Below are 15,833 nucleotides of genomic sequence, written 5' to 3'. Positions count from 1 at the left end.
GCAGTAAAAGATCAAACACCCATTTTTGTGTGCAGTTCATATTTGTACAAAACGACTGGAGTGAAAAAATAAAAAAATAAAAATAAAAAACAATCTACTCCGAAAGATTTCTCTCTGCAAGAAGAGAAAGCATATGAAGAACAGAGGATTTAATACATCATACATAGCATTCACCACGCTGGGCTTGTATGCTAAAAAAAGTTTCTTGGATATGTTGCATCTTGTCAGACGATAAGCATGTTTTGCAAGTTTCATGCCTACAACAAACCTAGAATTCATGCCACTAATACTAATTACCAATGAACATCTAGTTAAGATACACCTGCTGGTTTCTCTGGTTTTGTTTCCTAGACATACACTACTGTCATTGCACGAATCAGTAATTGGTGTCCGTATCAGTCCGAGGCCTTATCCTACGGCCGCTAGAATCTTCGCCATCCGAAAGCTGACCCCAGTCACTCCGGCTTTTCTTGTATTCCTCCTCACAACCAGCAATTGTTGTTAGAAGTTCTGACTGCAGTGCTGGAGAATTGTCCTTGAGCTGCTCAAATCCACTTGAGCGCATCACAGCTGCATGTAAGGACAATAGTTAGTGAATAAAGGAGGCATTGATATGCAATTGAAAAATTCTTGGGAAGTAAATAAAAAAATATTATCTAAAACAGGGAGAAATAATTCAGAGGTTTGGATGATTTACTGAACACTTCCTAGCCATTCATTCAAATAACAATAATGTGCAGGAACATCTCGTACCAATCTACAAGAAAAAAAAAAATATTCTAATGAATGACCATGAAACAAGCAATTTACATCCCAAGATCACTTTCACCACTAACTTTTTACATCCCAAGATCACTTCACCACTAACTTGGTTCATACGTAAACATAGATCCCAACAGTGGCTAATCTTAGAGAGAGAGACTTGAATATATCACGATCATCAAACAAATTCCCAGAAATTTTGAGGCATCTAAAATCACACTCCAGTACTACCATAGACCATAACAAACAAACATTAGTTTGAACAGATCATCATGCAACAAATTCCTAGACATTTCAAGTATTCTCTTAGAAAATTCGAATGTGTTGCAACTAACATTAGTTTGAACAGATCATCATGCAACAAATTCCTAGACATTTCAAGTATTCTCTTAGAAAATTCGAATGTGTTGCAACTAGGTCCGACGAGAAAACTAGCTCATTAATTTGATGAAAAACTCCAATGTGGGATTAAATTTGCGTGCACAATATTTGTGCCTAATGTATTTTGTACAACAGTTTTATGGCTAAAAAAAACGTATCAGAAAACTTCCATTGAGATGCCAATACTCCTTTAAAAGTTTTAATTGCATCAAATTAAGAATCAAGGTTCATTTATTACTTAAAGTGAATACAAAACACTATTAGTTATAGTTAACCAAAATGACTTGAAAGTTCATCCAAAAAACAATATCAACTTTCAAATGAAGTAAATTTACTTGATGATCAGAGTAACTAAAGAGATATCTCTAATCATGAGCCTAAAAGAATATCAACTTTTAGAACAATATGATGCCATTAGAATGTGTCCAAAGCAAAGCAAGTATGGACCTAAAAGGCATATCGATGAAAAGGTGTAATACCTTGATTAGTCCCAGATCGAAGGTGAACTAAGATTAAGATTAACTTATAAGGGTTTGATGGGTATACTACTATTAACTTTAGCTTAGGTATTTTGACCTGTGTTTAGGCTCAACGAAATTGACAGACCAATTATCTAATCAAGCCGGATCGACATGGAGCCACCACCGAGCTAACTTTACAAAATTGCATAAAGGATAGATATCTAAAAGGAGGACTCTCAACAATCTAGATAATAATAAACAAGTGCAAAACTTGTGACAATTACCTTGTCCCAGGATGCATCAATATGAAAAGAATCACTTTGCTCTCAAAATCTAGTTGCACTAGACTTCTAAAAAAAAAAAACTCGAGAGATGCATTCACTCAGCAGAACCAAGAGACTAAAAAAAAATGTGCCCATCAAAAAGAAAATTATTTGGTCCTGGACAGGTATCATTCAGTTATGTCACGTCTGCTACCTAGAATATACAATTGTAGGTCACCTGGCAGAAAAAAAATCTAAAATTAAAATGTTGTGAATCTAAAATCCAAGAGGAATTACTAATCACTGGGACACATTTTGCAGAGGCAATATAATTAAATGTATCAAGTATTTATAGCCTTCACATTACATCGAAGAATCTGACTTACAAATCTCTTTAATTATTCAGCTTTCTGTAATTATAACATCACATGTATCATGATTCTACCCAAAATAATTATAATAATACTACACATTTCCATAATGAAATGGGCACAAGCTCACCTACAGAAAAATCTTAGTGAAGCATTCATAGGCAAGAAGAATGGAATTATTCAAGTCTCAAAAACCTCTTAGTTCAGCAGCAGTATATGGAAGACCAGGGAAGTAGAAGTTATATACCTGCAAGATTTTCTGCAGCAAATTTAAGACAAGAAGCTTTAAGTTCCATGGCATGATATTGATCAGCCAACGCAAGTGTGCTGGCAACCGAATTCACAGATATTTCCCTGCACAGATGAGCCTCACACAGAAGTCGAAGCCTTTCCAAGCAATACTTGTCAGCTGCAGCTAACAATTTTGCTACCAGTGTGTCCGACACAGAAGATTCAGGAAGGTAGGAAGTAACAAGTATGTCATCTTCTACAAGAGTGTCTCTGTAGATAAAATGCAGCATTGCCTATTTGGGAGGATATAAACAAGTCATAAGTGAACATAGATAGAAGGATTCAAATAAAACCATAGCTGTAGTCACGCACAAAATAACAGGAGAAAAGGGGTAGTAAAATAGTAAAAGTCCACACCTTGAAAACCTTCGGTACCATATCCGTAACAGCAATCTCATTCCTTTCATCATCTAATCCATCAAAAAACAAAGAATGAAATATTGGGGATCGAGCAGCCAGCACCAGCTTATGAGCATGAATTTTTTCTCCAGAAACATCAAAAACAACATCTGAACCTTCTTGTTTATCCAGAAGTGAACCAAAATGCATTCCGATATCAGATTCTGGAACATGTACAGAGTGCAGTCCAGGTGAATCCATCACAGACACAACAACTCCGACGGTACAATTGATCTTCAAGCAGTCATCCTTGAGGTAATCTGATGTTTCAAGTGCAGATCGTCTAAAGAAGCGTTTATAACCCCTGAAGATTGAATGACACAGAACAGAACTATCACATGGTTGTGTTTATCAGGATGAAAATATAAATAAGAGAATCTCAGGATAAGATAACATCAAGCCACAATGAAACTAATTTATCAGATAGAACTGTCTCCGCAACCTAACTAACTGAAAATAATAAAAAAATGCTGAATCTTAATTGCAGCAATCCATATTGTTCTTATTAAATAACATTGAAGAAATCAAAATCCAAATAACAAGGCTTAAAGAAAATGGAAAATCCTTCTTTGACTATAGCAAGATGCCAGAAGATAAGAAGCAAAGTAACTCTCTCTTCTCTCCACAGCAAGGACTTAATGCTTGTTAACCTATCCTTACGGGCCAAGACTTTGTCTCATTCATGTATCTATTTATATAACTGCATCTATATGGCATCATTGGTTCATCTAACTAGAGTTCATTCTGAATTCTGATCCAAAGCATAGGGTGGCACAATGCAATTGGGTTTTCGATTGCAAAGTAAAAAAGGGTCATAATGAGATGCAATGCAGTGTGAGCCAAAATTACATGTAAGAAGTCCGACCATAATGATCATGTCAAGCAAGTTATCGGTTCAATTACAACTGTTATAGGAGGAACACATCGGTAATATCCCTCATAATATATCCTGGTAAAAAGCATTATATAAAGCTATTTTTACTAAATCAGAAGGTACAACAGTAAATTAAAATGAAGAAGATGGAACGTTGTTAATAGCTTCGCATCGGCAAAAATGTTTAGCAAAGTTCAAACGATAAGACTTGGGACAGAATTCGACCGCACCCAAACCAAGAAGACAGCTATGGTAAGTATATAGTTCACAGAATCTACTCATTAATTACTACACATTCCAGGGACAGAAACAGCATCCAAGATATCAATAATATTTGGAAAGACAACTAATTGTAATGAAGAAGACAAAGAAAGGCGAAGACTTGGTACGATTGCTACCACATGCTCCCGCGGTACTTGAGGGTGTACGGCCCGCTCTCGAGCGACCGGTCGAAGTGGCTGTGGATCTTGTGTTTCCCCTTGCCGCTCTGATCCACGAGCGTCAGCTCGAAGAGCGCCCTCACGTCGGTCCCGTCGCTGGCGAGGGCGATGAACACGGACACGTAGGTGGAGTTGTCCTCGACGTTCTTCCCGTCGGGGTAGAAGTAGATCGCCCACTGGTACCCTCCGATGGTGAAGGTGTCGCTGGCGATGTGCTTGCCGACCCCCATGCCCTTGGCGAGCGAGTACCCCTGGATCACGAACTTGTGGGATCCGTTCACGGTCTCCGTCACCGACCGAGAGCTCGTCGGCGAAGCCGTCATCTCCTTCTCCGGCGTCATCGACCGGGGGCGGGGGGGCCTCCCGCTCGTTCAACGGCCGATAGCGAGGGACCTAGGGTTCCGCAGCGGCGACTGGCGGAGCACCGGGAGGAACCGATCGGGATTCGGGGATAAGGGGAGATCTCCGGCGACAGGGGTCGACTCGTCGGAGGGAGGAATTGGAAGGGGGGGGGTTAGGGTTACTGGCGCTCTCGAATTCTTGAGGTGGGAGCGGATATATAGCATCATTTTTATATTGTCGGAGAGACGGAAATATCAAAGAACACGAGATTAAAAAATAAACAGTTTTTTTTTTGTTTATTTTTAATAGAAACAGTTGTGAGTGCAAAATTAAAATAATTGGATAAAACGCGTTCAGATTGCTGTCAAAAGCTGTAATATTATTAAACCGGAAATGCTATTTTTTTTTCCTACACGTTTTTAGTTCGCTGTCCATTATAACTTAAAAATCAAAACTGCATAATGACAATAAAAAAAATAGGCTTTACAAAAAGAATTATATATCTTTGTTTTTTTTTTTTTTTTGGCATTCATCATAGTATATTTATTTATACACACGTCCTCTGGAATTTAAAAACTTATACATGTAGACATTGATTATTACTTAAAATTTAACTTATATCAATGCACTTTAAATTTTATAGTGATGATAAAAATATAAAACATATTTATATTTTGTATGTATTTTAAATTAAATAAATTATATTTAATGTCACTCTGTTACACAAATAACGTCTCAAAATTAGAGTGAAATAATAAAAATTATTTTAATTTTTTAAAAATAATCAACTTGCTAGAGGAATATTATACTTATATTTTTGGTGTATAATTTAATATTATACTTATAAAAAAATAGAAGTAATTATCAAAAGTAGTGAGTATTTTAAAACTAGTAAAGATAGTAGCATCCTTAGAAGATAAAGAAAAATACTTTGAATGTTCTTTTTTTTTTTTTAATGGATTCAAAGAATATGAGAGAAACTCTTTAAACGTACTCAATGATACTTATAACTTGATCTAATAGAGCGAAAAATTTAATTTCTTTCATGGATATTATTGATTTAAAATAATTTACTTTTAACATGCATGAATGAATGAATGAATACGAAGCAACAGGTAGAAATATAACGCTGGTTTAATCATCCCACTTACAATTCTCCACTATGTCAAAAAAAAGAAAGAATTTTACCATTCGATAAAGACAATAATTTCAACATATCACTGCATTTATTGGGTAACCACTAATTCTCCGTTGACTACATTTTCTTGCTGCCATCCTGTAAGTTCAGATACAAAAAGATTAATGCCTTTGAGTCACTCATATTATTGGACTTGGAAAGAACACAAGGGGAGAACCTCACCTGAATAGAATCGCCAGTGTGATTGATATCTTGGAACATAATATGAAACTTCAGTGCAGAAAGTAGGGTACCATTCACTGGACTGAATCTGATCATGTCTGATACTGTGCCAAGCTCTAAAGTTGGGTCTTTGTTCACAGCCAGCTGCATAAATATTTACATGAAATTTGTGGCAGCTAAACAAATAATCTAAAATTTTGATGGTCTACCGGAAACCAATCACAATGTCTAGATAGCTTTCATGGAGAAAGAAGGTCGACAAAATGGACCGATACATGTGACTTCAGCTAATGAATTGAAAATGCTGAGAATCCTAACTGAACATTGTTTATAAAAAAACATCACTGTTCATTGTGGAGAGTTGGAACCTACTGTCATATGTATGATACAAACATACAACATATCGTGTGATAACAAATATACAAGCAGTATTGGTTTCGGTCTGATCTAGTTTGTCGGATGAATCTGACCCAATTCAAGTCACATTACTGGTTACTTACTGGTTTTTAAACTTAAATCTGAATAACTTGAATTGGATCAGGTTACTTGCAGCTTAGTACAGAGGGATGTTAAGGACCAGAGGAAGACACTAAGCATAGGAATTGATTCCATGTCTAACAGACTATATCGTCCAATGCAGATACATATTTTCCAATAAAAAGGCCCACCGTAGCTAATTTAAGCAAGAGTCTAATATCTTAAGGCATGACAACATGCTTTAAAGAAAGAAAATATGAACAAAGCAATTATGGATTTTCTCTTTAAAGCATCCAGATAGGTAGAAGTTATATGTCAGCAATCCAACAAATCCAAAATAATAAGCAAACACATCTGATTTGATCAAACAAGAATCAAGAACATTCATGCCTCATAAACAAGATTCCTATGTTTGAGATATAAGATCCTTATTGACAAGAAGCTTTCTAGCAGAACAAGAGACAAATAGAAGCAAAAGCAAACACTTACAAGAAAGTTAGCAATTTTTCGCCAGAGTTCCTTCCCTTTTCGGTCATGACATCTACAAGGAATTATATAAGTGCACCAGTTAGACGAAATCAGTCAATTAGGATTGGTAATGTGAAGAGATATACAGGAATACCTAAGAAAACATTATCAGAGGTAACAAATTGCGTGACTGCTTTTAGTTTGGTAAGTTATGACTAGCTGGAAAAGATCCACATAGCCAAACCAAAATAATAGATGAAGCATTCTGGCATGTTGTTGCTGTCGTGTAGGGAATAAAAGTGCTGTTAATAAGGTAGAAGGCTGCCTAGTATCACTGAAATACTCAGTTAAAGAAGCTTTTTCTGTATCTTCATTGTGAAGATTGCGATGAACAGAAACACAGCTAGGATAGTATGCTGTTGTTTTCAGAAATTATCACAGTATGAAAAACTAAACCTTTATTGTACTCTATGCCGCATTCACCAGGTTAGGTTTATCGAATAACCCAAGGTTGGAATAGATGAAATAACATGACCTTATGGAAAACATATGAATATAATTTTGATAAAGATATGACAATTATTGCATCAGATTGGAAACAAGAAATGAATAAAAAATGCAATTATTTAGCGAAACTCGACAACAGCTGAATGGAAAGATAACGATTTGCAAATGTGATATTGCAAAGCCTCCGAACTAACAATATAATAAATAGACTGAAAGTTCAATACCGACAAGTACAGGTAGAAGGAAACATAACCGAGTCTCTTACAATCAAAATCCAAACAACATATATGCAAGGTCATGCCACGCACCTTGAGGTACTTTACAAATAAATATTATAAACAGCAAGAAACTCATTAGTTGAGAGCAGAAGCAATCTTTCTTAAGAAATGGTATGACGCAAAATTCTCCCATGAGAAAGACAATGGCATTGCCTATAATTTATCTTCCAATCTAGACAGGAAGAGACTAAGCAGACAGAAAGATCACCTGATTTGACAAACTGCAATGCCTTAAGCAATAATTTAGCAACGACAGAACTGAATAGCCGAATCATGACCTACACCTGCCTAAGCAATAATTTTGATCCAATTTCACAACTGATGTAATTATGTTGTTTCTGGAATTCAATCCATAGAAAAAAAAAAGTATGGAAGCAAACTAAGATTTGAATTTGATGCATCCGAAATTAGCCAACATTAAGACATTATGAACCATTCCTGGAAGACAAGAGCCTCTCTCATGACAAGCAAGACACTACGACATCTAATTCAAGGGTGTCTGGCTTGGAAATCCTTCATGAAAGCAACAAGCTTCCCCACTCCTGCCAATGGCATCGCATTGTAAATGGAAGCCCGAACGCCACCCACCGACCGATGTCCCTTAAGCTGAACCATTCCTTCCTTCGCAGCCTCCTCGATGAATTTCTTCTCGAGATCAGACTTCTGCAGCGTGAAAGGCACGTTCATCAACGACCGAACTGATTTCTCGACAGGGCACACGTAGAACCCGTCACTCCCATCAATAGAATCATAGAGAATTCCAGCCTTCTTGGTGTTATTCTTCTCCACCTCCACCAACCCACCCTGCTCCAGCAGATCCTCGAATACCAGACCACATATATAGATCGCAAAGCACGGTGGAGTGTTGTAGAGGGAAGCGCTGTCTGCATGGATCTTATAGTCCAGCATCACGGGCGTAATCGGCTGGGCGTTGCCGATAAGATCTTTCCGAACGATCACGATCGTGACGCCAGAGGGACCAACATTCTTCTGCGCCCCAGCATAGATGACACCGAATTTTGACACATCGACAGGTTTCGAGCAGAAGTTAGAAGACATATCAGCGACCAAGACCGCATCTTTGTTGCTCGGGGTGGGGTAATTCTTGAACTCCACCCCATGGATCGTCTCGTTGGCGCAGATGTGCAAATACTTTGCGTTGGGATTCTGCTCAAGCCCTTCGAAAGATGGGATCTTGGTATACTTATCAGATTTGCCCGACCAAATGAGATTAGCCTTGCAGAACTTCTGGGCCTCCTTGAAGGCCTTGTCGCCCCAAGACCCGGTGACGACGTAGTCCACGGCGTCCCCCGGTGCACAGAGGTTGAGTGGAACAGCGGCGAACTGGGTGGTGGCGCCGCCCTGGAGGAAGAGAACAGCATAGTCGTCGTCGGGGATGGCAAGCAAACGGCGGAGGTCAGACTCAGCCTTCTTGATGACGGCATCGAACTCCTTGCCGCGGTGACTCATCTCCATGATACTCATGCCCGAGCCACGGTAGTTGTAAAGCTCAGCCTGCGCCTTGAGGATAACGGACTCCGGCAGGGTGGCCGGCCCGGCGGCGAAGTTGAAGATCCGGTCGTTTGCGACGGAGATCGAGACGGGGGGAAGCCGGACGGCGGTGCAGGAGACGGTGGAGGGCTTTGGGCGGAGGGGCTGCTTGTGGGGGAGGAAGGACGGGGTTTTCGGGGACGGATGGAGGGGGTGTTGGAGGAGGAAAGACTGAGGGGAGGAGAGAGCAGCCATCGGAAGGAGCAAGAAGTGGGAAGGGGAGCAGGAAAAGAGAGGCCTTTACGGTGTCTAACAGTGGGGGTGGCGTTGGATTAAATAGGGGAACAAGGTGGCGGCGGCGGCGGTGGTGGTGGCAGAGGGAACGGATCTGGGCTGCATCCGTTGAACGCAATGACCAAAATGCCCTTCTGGTTGTTTATATTGTGCAATACACCCACGAGCCGAGTCAAAATTGGCTGTGGGGGGAGAAAATGGAGGAAAATTCCAAGCAAAGATGAAATTTTGCTTCTTTGATTGCTTCCGTCGACGGCGGCATTGACATTTATAGATTTAAACGAACGTGGATTCTTGATCTATCATCGTAAATCCATCACCATCATCTTCTTCTTCTTTTCAACCATATTTTACCGGAAAATATTCCGAATGCAACCGAGTTTCGTGGAGTGCAAACAAAGGGAGGAGAAAAAGAAGACAGGAAAATGAAGGAAATTGCGCATCCACCCACAGATTCTTAGTCTCCCTCCGAGGAACGTTTCACGAGAAGAAAAAGGTCACCCGACGTCTCCACTACGGCTTATCAGATATCAGAGACGTCTGCGGGAACAGTAAGATCGAAGCAATGGTGAGGGGATACCCAACCATCAACTGCCCAAAAACGAGAGAAATTAATTCTTGAATCCGATGTTAAAATATATCGAGAATCATCCCCTGACAAAGAGTACTGTGTTCTGCTCACAGCCAAGTCAGATGCACAAGGTTGCCAAAATCTTGCCTTGTTGAGATAAAGAGAGATGATTATGAAGAGCATCAGAACAAGTGTAATGGAACTGGACAATATATAAGCGTAGAATCTCACCCAGAACAGAGCAGAGTGTGATTCATTCCTCTGTAGGTTTTTAATATCCCACAAGCACACAAACACAAATAGCAGTGGGTTTTTGTTTCCCTTGTTAACATCCACATACAGCTTTTCCCTTATCGAAAGATCATGATGATTACTGACGGCAATGCTGCAACAGCTGCTTTCCTCGAGTAAATACACAAAAGGAAGGAGCAGTTGGCAAAGACTTCAAATTTCCTCGAACACGATTGAGTAGGAAAGAAAGTCTAGATCACATCATGCCACCCACAAACGAAGTGTCGAGCTATATCACACTTGTTTTCCTTGAAGCAAAAGGCTACTTGTATCACTGTAGACAAAGACGATGTCAAAGATCAATCTGATCATGATACAAAAAAACTACACAGCGATCTACAAGCCACACTAATCATTGTCCAGAAAAAGAATGAGATCTGACAGCAAGGTGATCGAGTTTATGGATAAATTTCTCCATAGAGACTGTTTCTTGTACAAGAGACAATTTATGAAATTGAAGGATGTGGAGTGAGATTTTGGATATCCTTTTTGCAAATCAATGAAATAGTTTGATTTTTGGAGTAAAAAAGGGATGAGATATGATGAAGCAAAAATCCCAGTGGGAAAGGACACAAGTTAGTGGTCTGTCATTCCTGCTTCAGAAAACAAATTTAATTCATCTTTCATACTTAGTGACACCAATTCTGTCCAGGAAAGCTGCTCACCGTTCGAACAGGAACGACAGGTATCAACTCCCACCATTCCTTCAGCCTTCCGTTTCCCTGTTCGTTGGACTTGTGCTTCGCAATCCCTGAGTTAGCTATAAAGCAGTACAGCAGTACCCCCATTAGTACAAACTTGACCGGGACTACCATCAGCAGAACTGCAACTCCAGTCATCACCCACATCACGGCATTGGCTTGCTGTCAATCATGTTAATTACTTAGACTGTGGTTAATGATATTACATGCAGCAAGTCAAATGATGAGGAAATCATAGTTTTGAAATTAGTACCTTCGGAGCCTTTCCAATTAGCAATGACCATATTCTCAATATGGTGATGTTCATCGTCTTAACGAGCGCGTGTAACTTATTCATACTTTGCTGAGCTGAAACAATGTTTCCATAGTTGTTTTGTCTGAAGAGCTGTGCAAAACAATTTCTTTGCACCTTTCCCCAATTCTGTTTCTTCTGGCCCAAAACATCATTCCAACTGTCAACATCAAGACCATGGCAATTGCATATCCAATCCACTCTCTGGTGGCAGAACCAAGAAAGATGATTATTGTGCAGATAGGGTAGCAATCAATCAGCAGAATCACTTTAAGAGAACTGAACATATAGCGAAACACAAACACATTTCATGACGATCTAAGAAACAAAATGTGTTAATCAGAATACTGAGAAACATAGGCTTACTTGTTTGTGAAGGCTAAAACCAGCACAAGTGCAGAGAGTGGAACGGTTGGTCTTTCCCATGACAGAACAACTTTTAACCAAGGCAGGACGTTTTTGAGTGTAACTCACCAGCTCCTGCGGAAAAGCCAACATAGTAATATTAACACCTCTGGAGCTCGGGTGTCAAACTCCGACTGATGAGAGCAGAAAACGACAGCTATTCATGTACAAATTTCCTCAGAAGGCGCACACCTAAGATGAGTATATATTTCAGCAAACGAAATTGTGAAGCAGCTTACAACTAGAATGAGAAGACTTTCACTTAATCCTTCCCCCACCACCTCTTCCACGGTAGCTGTTGCCATACTAACCTCCTTGGCTTCTTCCCTTACTTGACCAATAGTTTGTCTCCGGTGATGTTAAAGTGTCTGAATGATTACTTGTTTCTTCTTCAAATTGTTTTATGTTCTCAACAGTAGAGGCAATAGGAGAGGAAATGTTCAGACTCTTTAGCATGGAAGCTGCATTACATGGGCTTAAACTAGTTGTCTGCTTCATGGTATTCGCTAACTCTGCCAATACATAGTCCCCCCTAGGAAGGTCCTCATACAATGAGAAAATCAACAAATTAGCAGGAGCTGGCGGTGATATTCTTAGCAATTCTCTGGTTGCATGAACCCTTAAGATCCCCAAAATAGTTCTTGCAAGAAGCTCCCAAGCCTGCACAGGGGCTTTTATATCGAATTTTGATATAAAGCGGTGGAGCAAGATTACCTCCTTTATTAGAGTAAGCCAGTGATCACGTCTTGTAGAACTAGTCATCTCGGGTAACTCTAGCACCAGGGGCTCTGACCTGGAAAATTATAGTTGAAAGTATTTCAAGATTCTTATGGAAAAAAATCTCACTCGTTGTACTTTAAATCTGAGAGAGATGATTTTTTTTGTCTTATTATATGCACAATAATTTACAGTTCAGACTTACAACTCTGTAGACTCATATGTTATAGCTTTGTCAAACAAGGGAACACCCCATGGCCCAGTTGATGCTGCTTTGACTTGCTGAACTATATCAGCTCTTGAAAGATCAACTTTTAAGGCAGTCTCATATGACATTACTCCAGATGCCTCGAAGTAGAGGGACTGATTTGTAAGGGTGAGTCTACCTAGCAAAGAATAATAACCACCACTATAAATCAGGAATTCTAAAATAGTTCAACAATTTTGATACATCAAAATTTATCCAAAGAGGGTCGATGTATGCCATTGGATAGGTCCGCAAATCATTAGATTATATGAGAAACTATTAGAAGTCAACCTGGCCAACTTGTTGTCCCAATATGTCGCACCACTCTTTGTGTTCTAGCAGGACCCTCAACATGCAAAATGAACTCATCCTCAGAGAATTCAATGCCAGTTGGTGTCTCCTGTTTTTCCAAGTATTTGATGCACCTAAACAATCAAGAAAAAACTAAACATTTAAAAGATTAGTCTGCAGTTTTACACCTTGCAAAATAATAGACCATGAAGGTTATATTCCATGAAAGGTTCCTAAAATTTTTGATAAAAAATAAATTTGACAATATCACAAATTTGCATGCAGGTTAAATTCGGAGAAGACAAGATGAATGTTATTTAACTGCAGTCGATTTATTCTTAAAATGGCAATGTGCATTGCTGATGCAAACCATATGACCTTGATCACAATTAAGCCAGCAAAGGCCGAGAATGAAGTGAAGGAAATAAAACTCCACTTGACGACTCATCCTAGTTACAATACTGAAAAAACTACACTGCAGGCTTGATAGGAACCCTGAATGAGTGCAATTGAGAAAAATAGTGGTCACTCAGATGCATGGAATTGCAGCAATCTTCTTCTTTATTGAGCTCTTCATGGGCTATACTGGCTAGATAGGAACCCTGAATCAATGCAATTAAGGAAAATAGTGATCACTCAGATGCACAGAATCTGCAGAAAATCCTCTGTTTTGAGCTCTTCATAAACTTAAAACTCCTCTTCTAGATTATCCATCTGTACCTTGCTCATTGGACTAAACTAAACTCATTATCTGATCTCAATACAAAAGAATCCCCGGTCATGCGATCACTTTGAATAACAGAAATTAATCCTTTATTACCACACAAGAACTATGAACAAAAGCAGAACACCCTAGCTCAAAGTTAGTTGTGAACAACATCAGTGGAAGGAAGATTAAGTGTTTTTTTGAGGGAAGAGAACTATGACATTATATATGCATAAAACTCTGACCAGTATCTCTTATATATATGTCAATTCAAAAAACCGATAGATGATGGTCACAGCTACAATAACTAAATCAAGTTTTGAAATTAGCTCAAAAGAAATAATGACAAAAGATCTTTCTGGCCTAGCTAAAAATGTGTTTGACCAATACACTAGCTTTTGGAATTGCAATACCAATCTTGTTATAAACTGAGGCACGAATTCAACAAGTGCACTCTTTGTAGGAATTAGTCTAACTAAATCCTTAAGAATAATTTCCTTTGCATGTGCAAGTCTTTTTCTATGAATATAATCAACAAAAGCAGGTAAACCCTCATTGCATTCACCCACATGATTCCCAAATTCAAGAACCCAAAATGATCCTAAGGAGCATAAATATATACTTGTGAAAAAGTAAAAACACATGAGATAATACAACAAAGAGTACTCCAATAACTAACTATCATTTGTAAACAAGAAGCTTCAGACGTCAATAAAATTAACCGAGATGGATGAGATGAATTCCTACTTGTCCATTTTCTTGAGAAATGTATCATAAGCAGGAAAATGGAGCCGACTAGCAGTAGGTGCTGTAAGAGTTTCAAAAGTGAACCGTGCATTGACAACATCAGCAACCAAGGGAATTGAGGATGCCAACCATACAAACGCATCTTCCCCAACACTTGATTCTTCATTAACCTGTTATAAGACAAAAAAAAAAAAACCGGATTTTTGAGATGGTCCAGAGTACTCGAGGGCACATGCAAGTTCATGACTATTGAAGCAGTAACAGGCATGACAAATAAGCATCATATCTGAATAAAATAGGGGAATATCATCATGCATCTGCCCTGCGTTTCCTTTATGAGGTTTCCTTTTGTCCTCCTTTTCCTTTGCAATGCTCTCCTGGATGGGGAAGAGACAACATATTAACCCACTGGGGGCTCTAATGTTGAAACTAGAAACAAAGATCTTAATTTTTCATGCCCTATTAATTTGGTAACCACAGAGACTGTCAAGTTGATAAAATGTTATATTAAGGTAGTCAGGAATGAGTTTCAAACCGAAGAAAGCTCTGATTGGTTGAGCTGGGGCTCTCCCATGCTAGCATCATGTCGTAAGTGAATTGGCTAAAAGATCCATCCTTTATCCTATCCCCTACGTTAGGACAAATAGTTTCAATCGCCTTTGTGCAGCAGAACTCTACTAACCTCCTTGAGTAGTTATCTAACACTGGCTTCAAGCCTCTCTCAAAATCCTCCACCAGAGAATCAAGTGAAGTGTCCAATGTCCTGAAAGGTTCAGGTCATTCCTATCAGCCAAAGAGAATAATACGACATATTCATGTTTTAAGATATACAGACTGCCAGAAAAGACAGAGACAAAGAAAGAGATCTTGAACAACAACCAAATAGGAATCACTAATTGGAAATTCTTTCACAGAAAATGAGGACAATGATGTTCCCTGAAGAATGTCTGATACTTTTCTTTCAAATGTTAGAATTAGGAAACCATGCTGGAACCTTTTTTCTAATGTCATTTGAACTTCAAGTGACCATGCATAGGGCTTGCAGTCATGAAGAACAGATTTAAGATGTTTTTGTCTTTGATGTGTTACTCTACCACTGATCTCTATTACTCGTTTGTTCTAAATGTATGTGTCTGCTTTAAGATCTTCCATGCTCATGCAGGTAAAGCCTGATCCGTGCAAATACATCCAATTTGAATAGCTCAAGCCACCTAATTTTTCATCCTAATGCAACATGAAAGATCATAGACACAGCACCAGACCATTTACTTGATGCTAAGAGTAAAGAGGAGGGGAATTACTCTGCACATCTACAGAGCAGATCGTTGGCGATAGGAGACAGGTGCTTCCTCATCTCTCCCTTGCTCGGAAGCCCTATGGAGGGTCTTTCGGATCCCTGAGAACAG

The 15,833-nt window shown here is 39.0% G+C and overlaps 2 protein-coding genes across 2 annotated transcripts; both read right to left on the bottom strand.

Moving 5' to 3' along the window:
• Positions 1 to 95: 95 nt before the first annotated feature.
• On the bottom strand, positions 96 to 4,788 carry LOC135610017 (BTB/POZ and MATH domain-containing protein 4-like). The gene is made up of 4 exons (XM_065103919.1): positions 4,201 to 4,788; positions 2,887 to 3,232; positions 2,486 to 2,762; positions 96 to 570 (listed from the first exon to the last, which is right to left on the bottom strand). Exons 1-4 carry the CDS (start codon positions 4,581 to 4,583, stop codon positions 377 to 379), a joined length of 1,200 nt encoding a protein of 399 aa, XP_064959991.1. The 5' UTR covers positions 4,584 to 4,788; the 3' UTR covers positions 96 to 376.
• Positions 4,789 to 8,041: 3,253 nt separating this feature from the next.
• Positions 8,042 to 9,575, bottom strand: LOC135610016 (phosphoserine aminotransferase 1, chloroplastic-like). Its single transcript, XM_065103918.1, has one exon. The coding sequence runs from the start codon at positions 9,418 to 9,420 to the stop codon at positions 8,164 to 8,166; it is 1,257 nt and encodes a 418-aa protein (XP_064959990.1). The 5' UTR covers positions 9,421 to 9,575; the 3' UTR covers positions 8,042 to 8,163.
• Positions 9,576 to 15,833: the final 6,258 nt, after the last annotated feature.

Source organism: Musa acuminata, chromosome BXJ2-4 (genome assembly GCF_036884655.1).
Source record: "Musa acuminata AAA Group cultivar baxijiao chromosome BXJ2-4, Cavendish_Baxijiao_AAA, whole genome shotgun sequence".
Lineage (NCBI taxonomy): Eukaryota > Viridiplantae > Streptophyta > Magnoliopsida > Zingiberales > Musaceae > Musa > Musa acuminata.
The sequence above is the reverse complement of the archived record's forward strand: the minus strand, read 5'-3'. Positions and strand labels throughout refer to the sequence as shown.

Excerpts from the sequence above, each read along its gene's own strand:
- LOC135610016 (XM_065103918.1), bottom strand. The coding sequence starts at position 9,420 with ATGGCTGCTCTCTCCTCCCCTCAGTCTTTCCTCCTCCAACACCCCCTC.
- LOC135610017 (XM_065103919.1), bottom strand. The coding sequence starts at position 4,583 with ATGACGCCGGAGAAGGAGATGACGGCTTCGCCGACGAGCTCTCGGTCG. Across the intron at positions 2,763-2,886 it reads TGGTACCGAAGGTTTTCAAG|GCAATGCTGCATTTTATCTA; the intron begins GTGTGGACTTTT and ends CCTCCCAAATAG. Across the intron at positions 571-2,485 it reads TGCTGCAGAAAATCTTGCAG|CTGTGATGCGCTCAAGTGGA; the intron begins GTATATAACTTC and ends CCTTACATGCAG.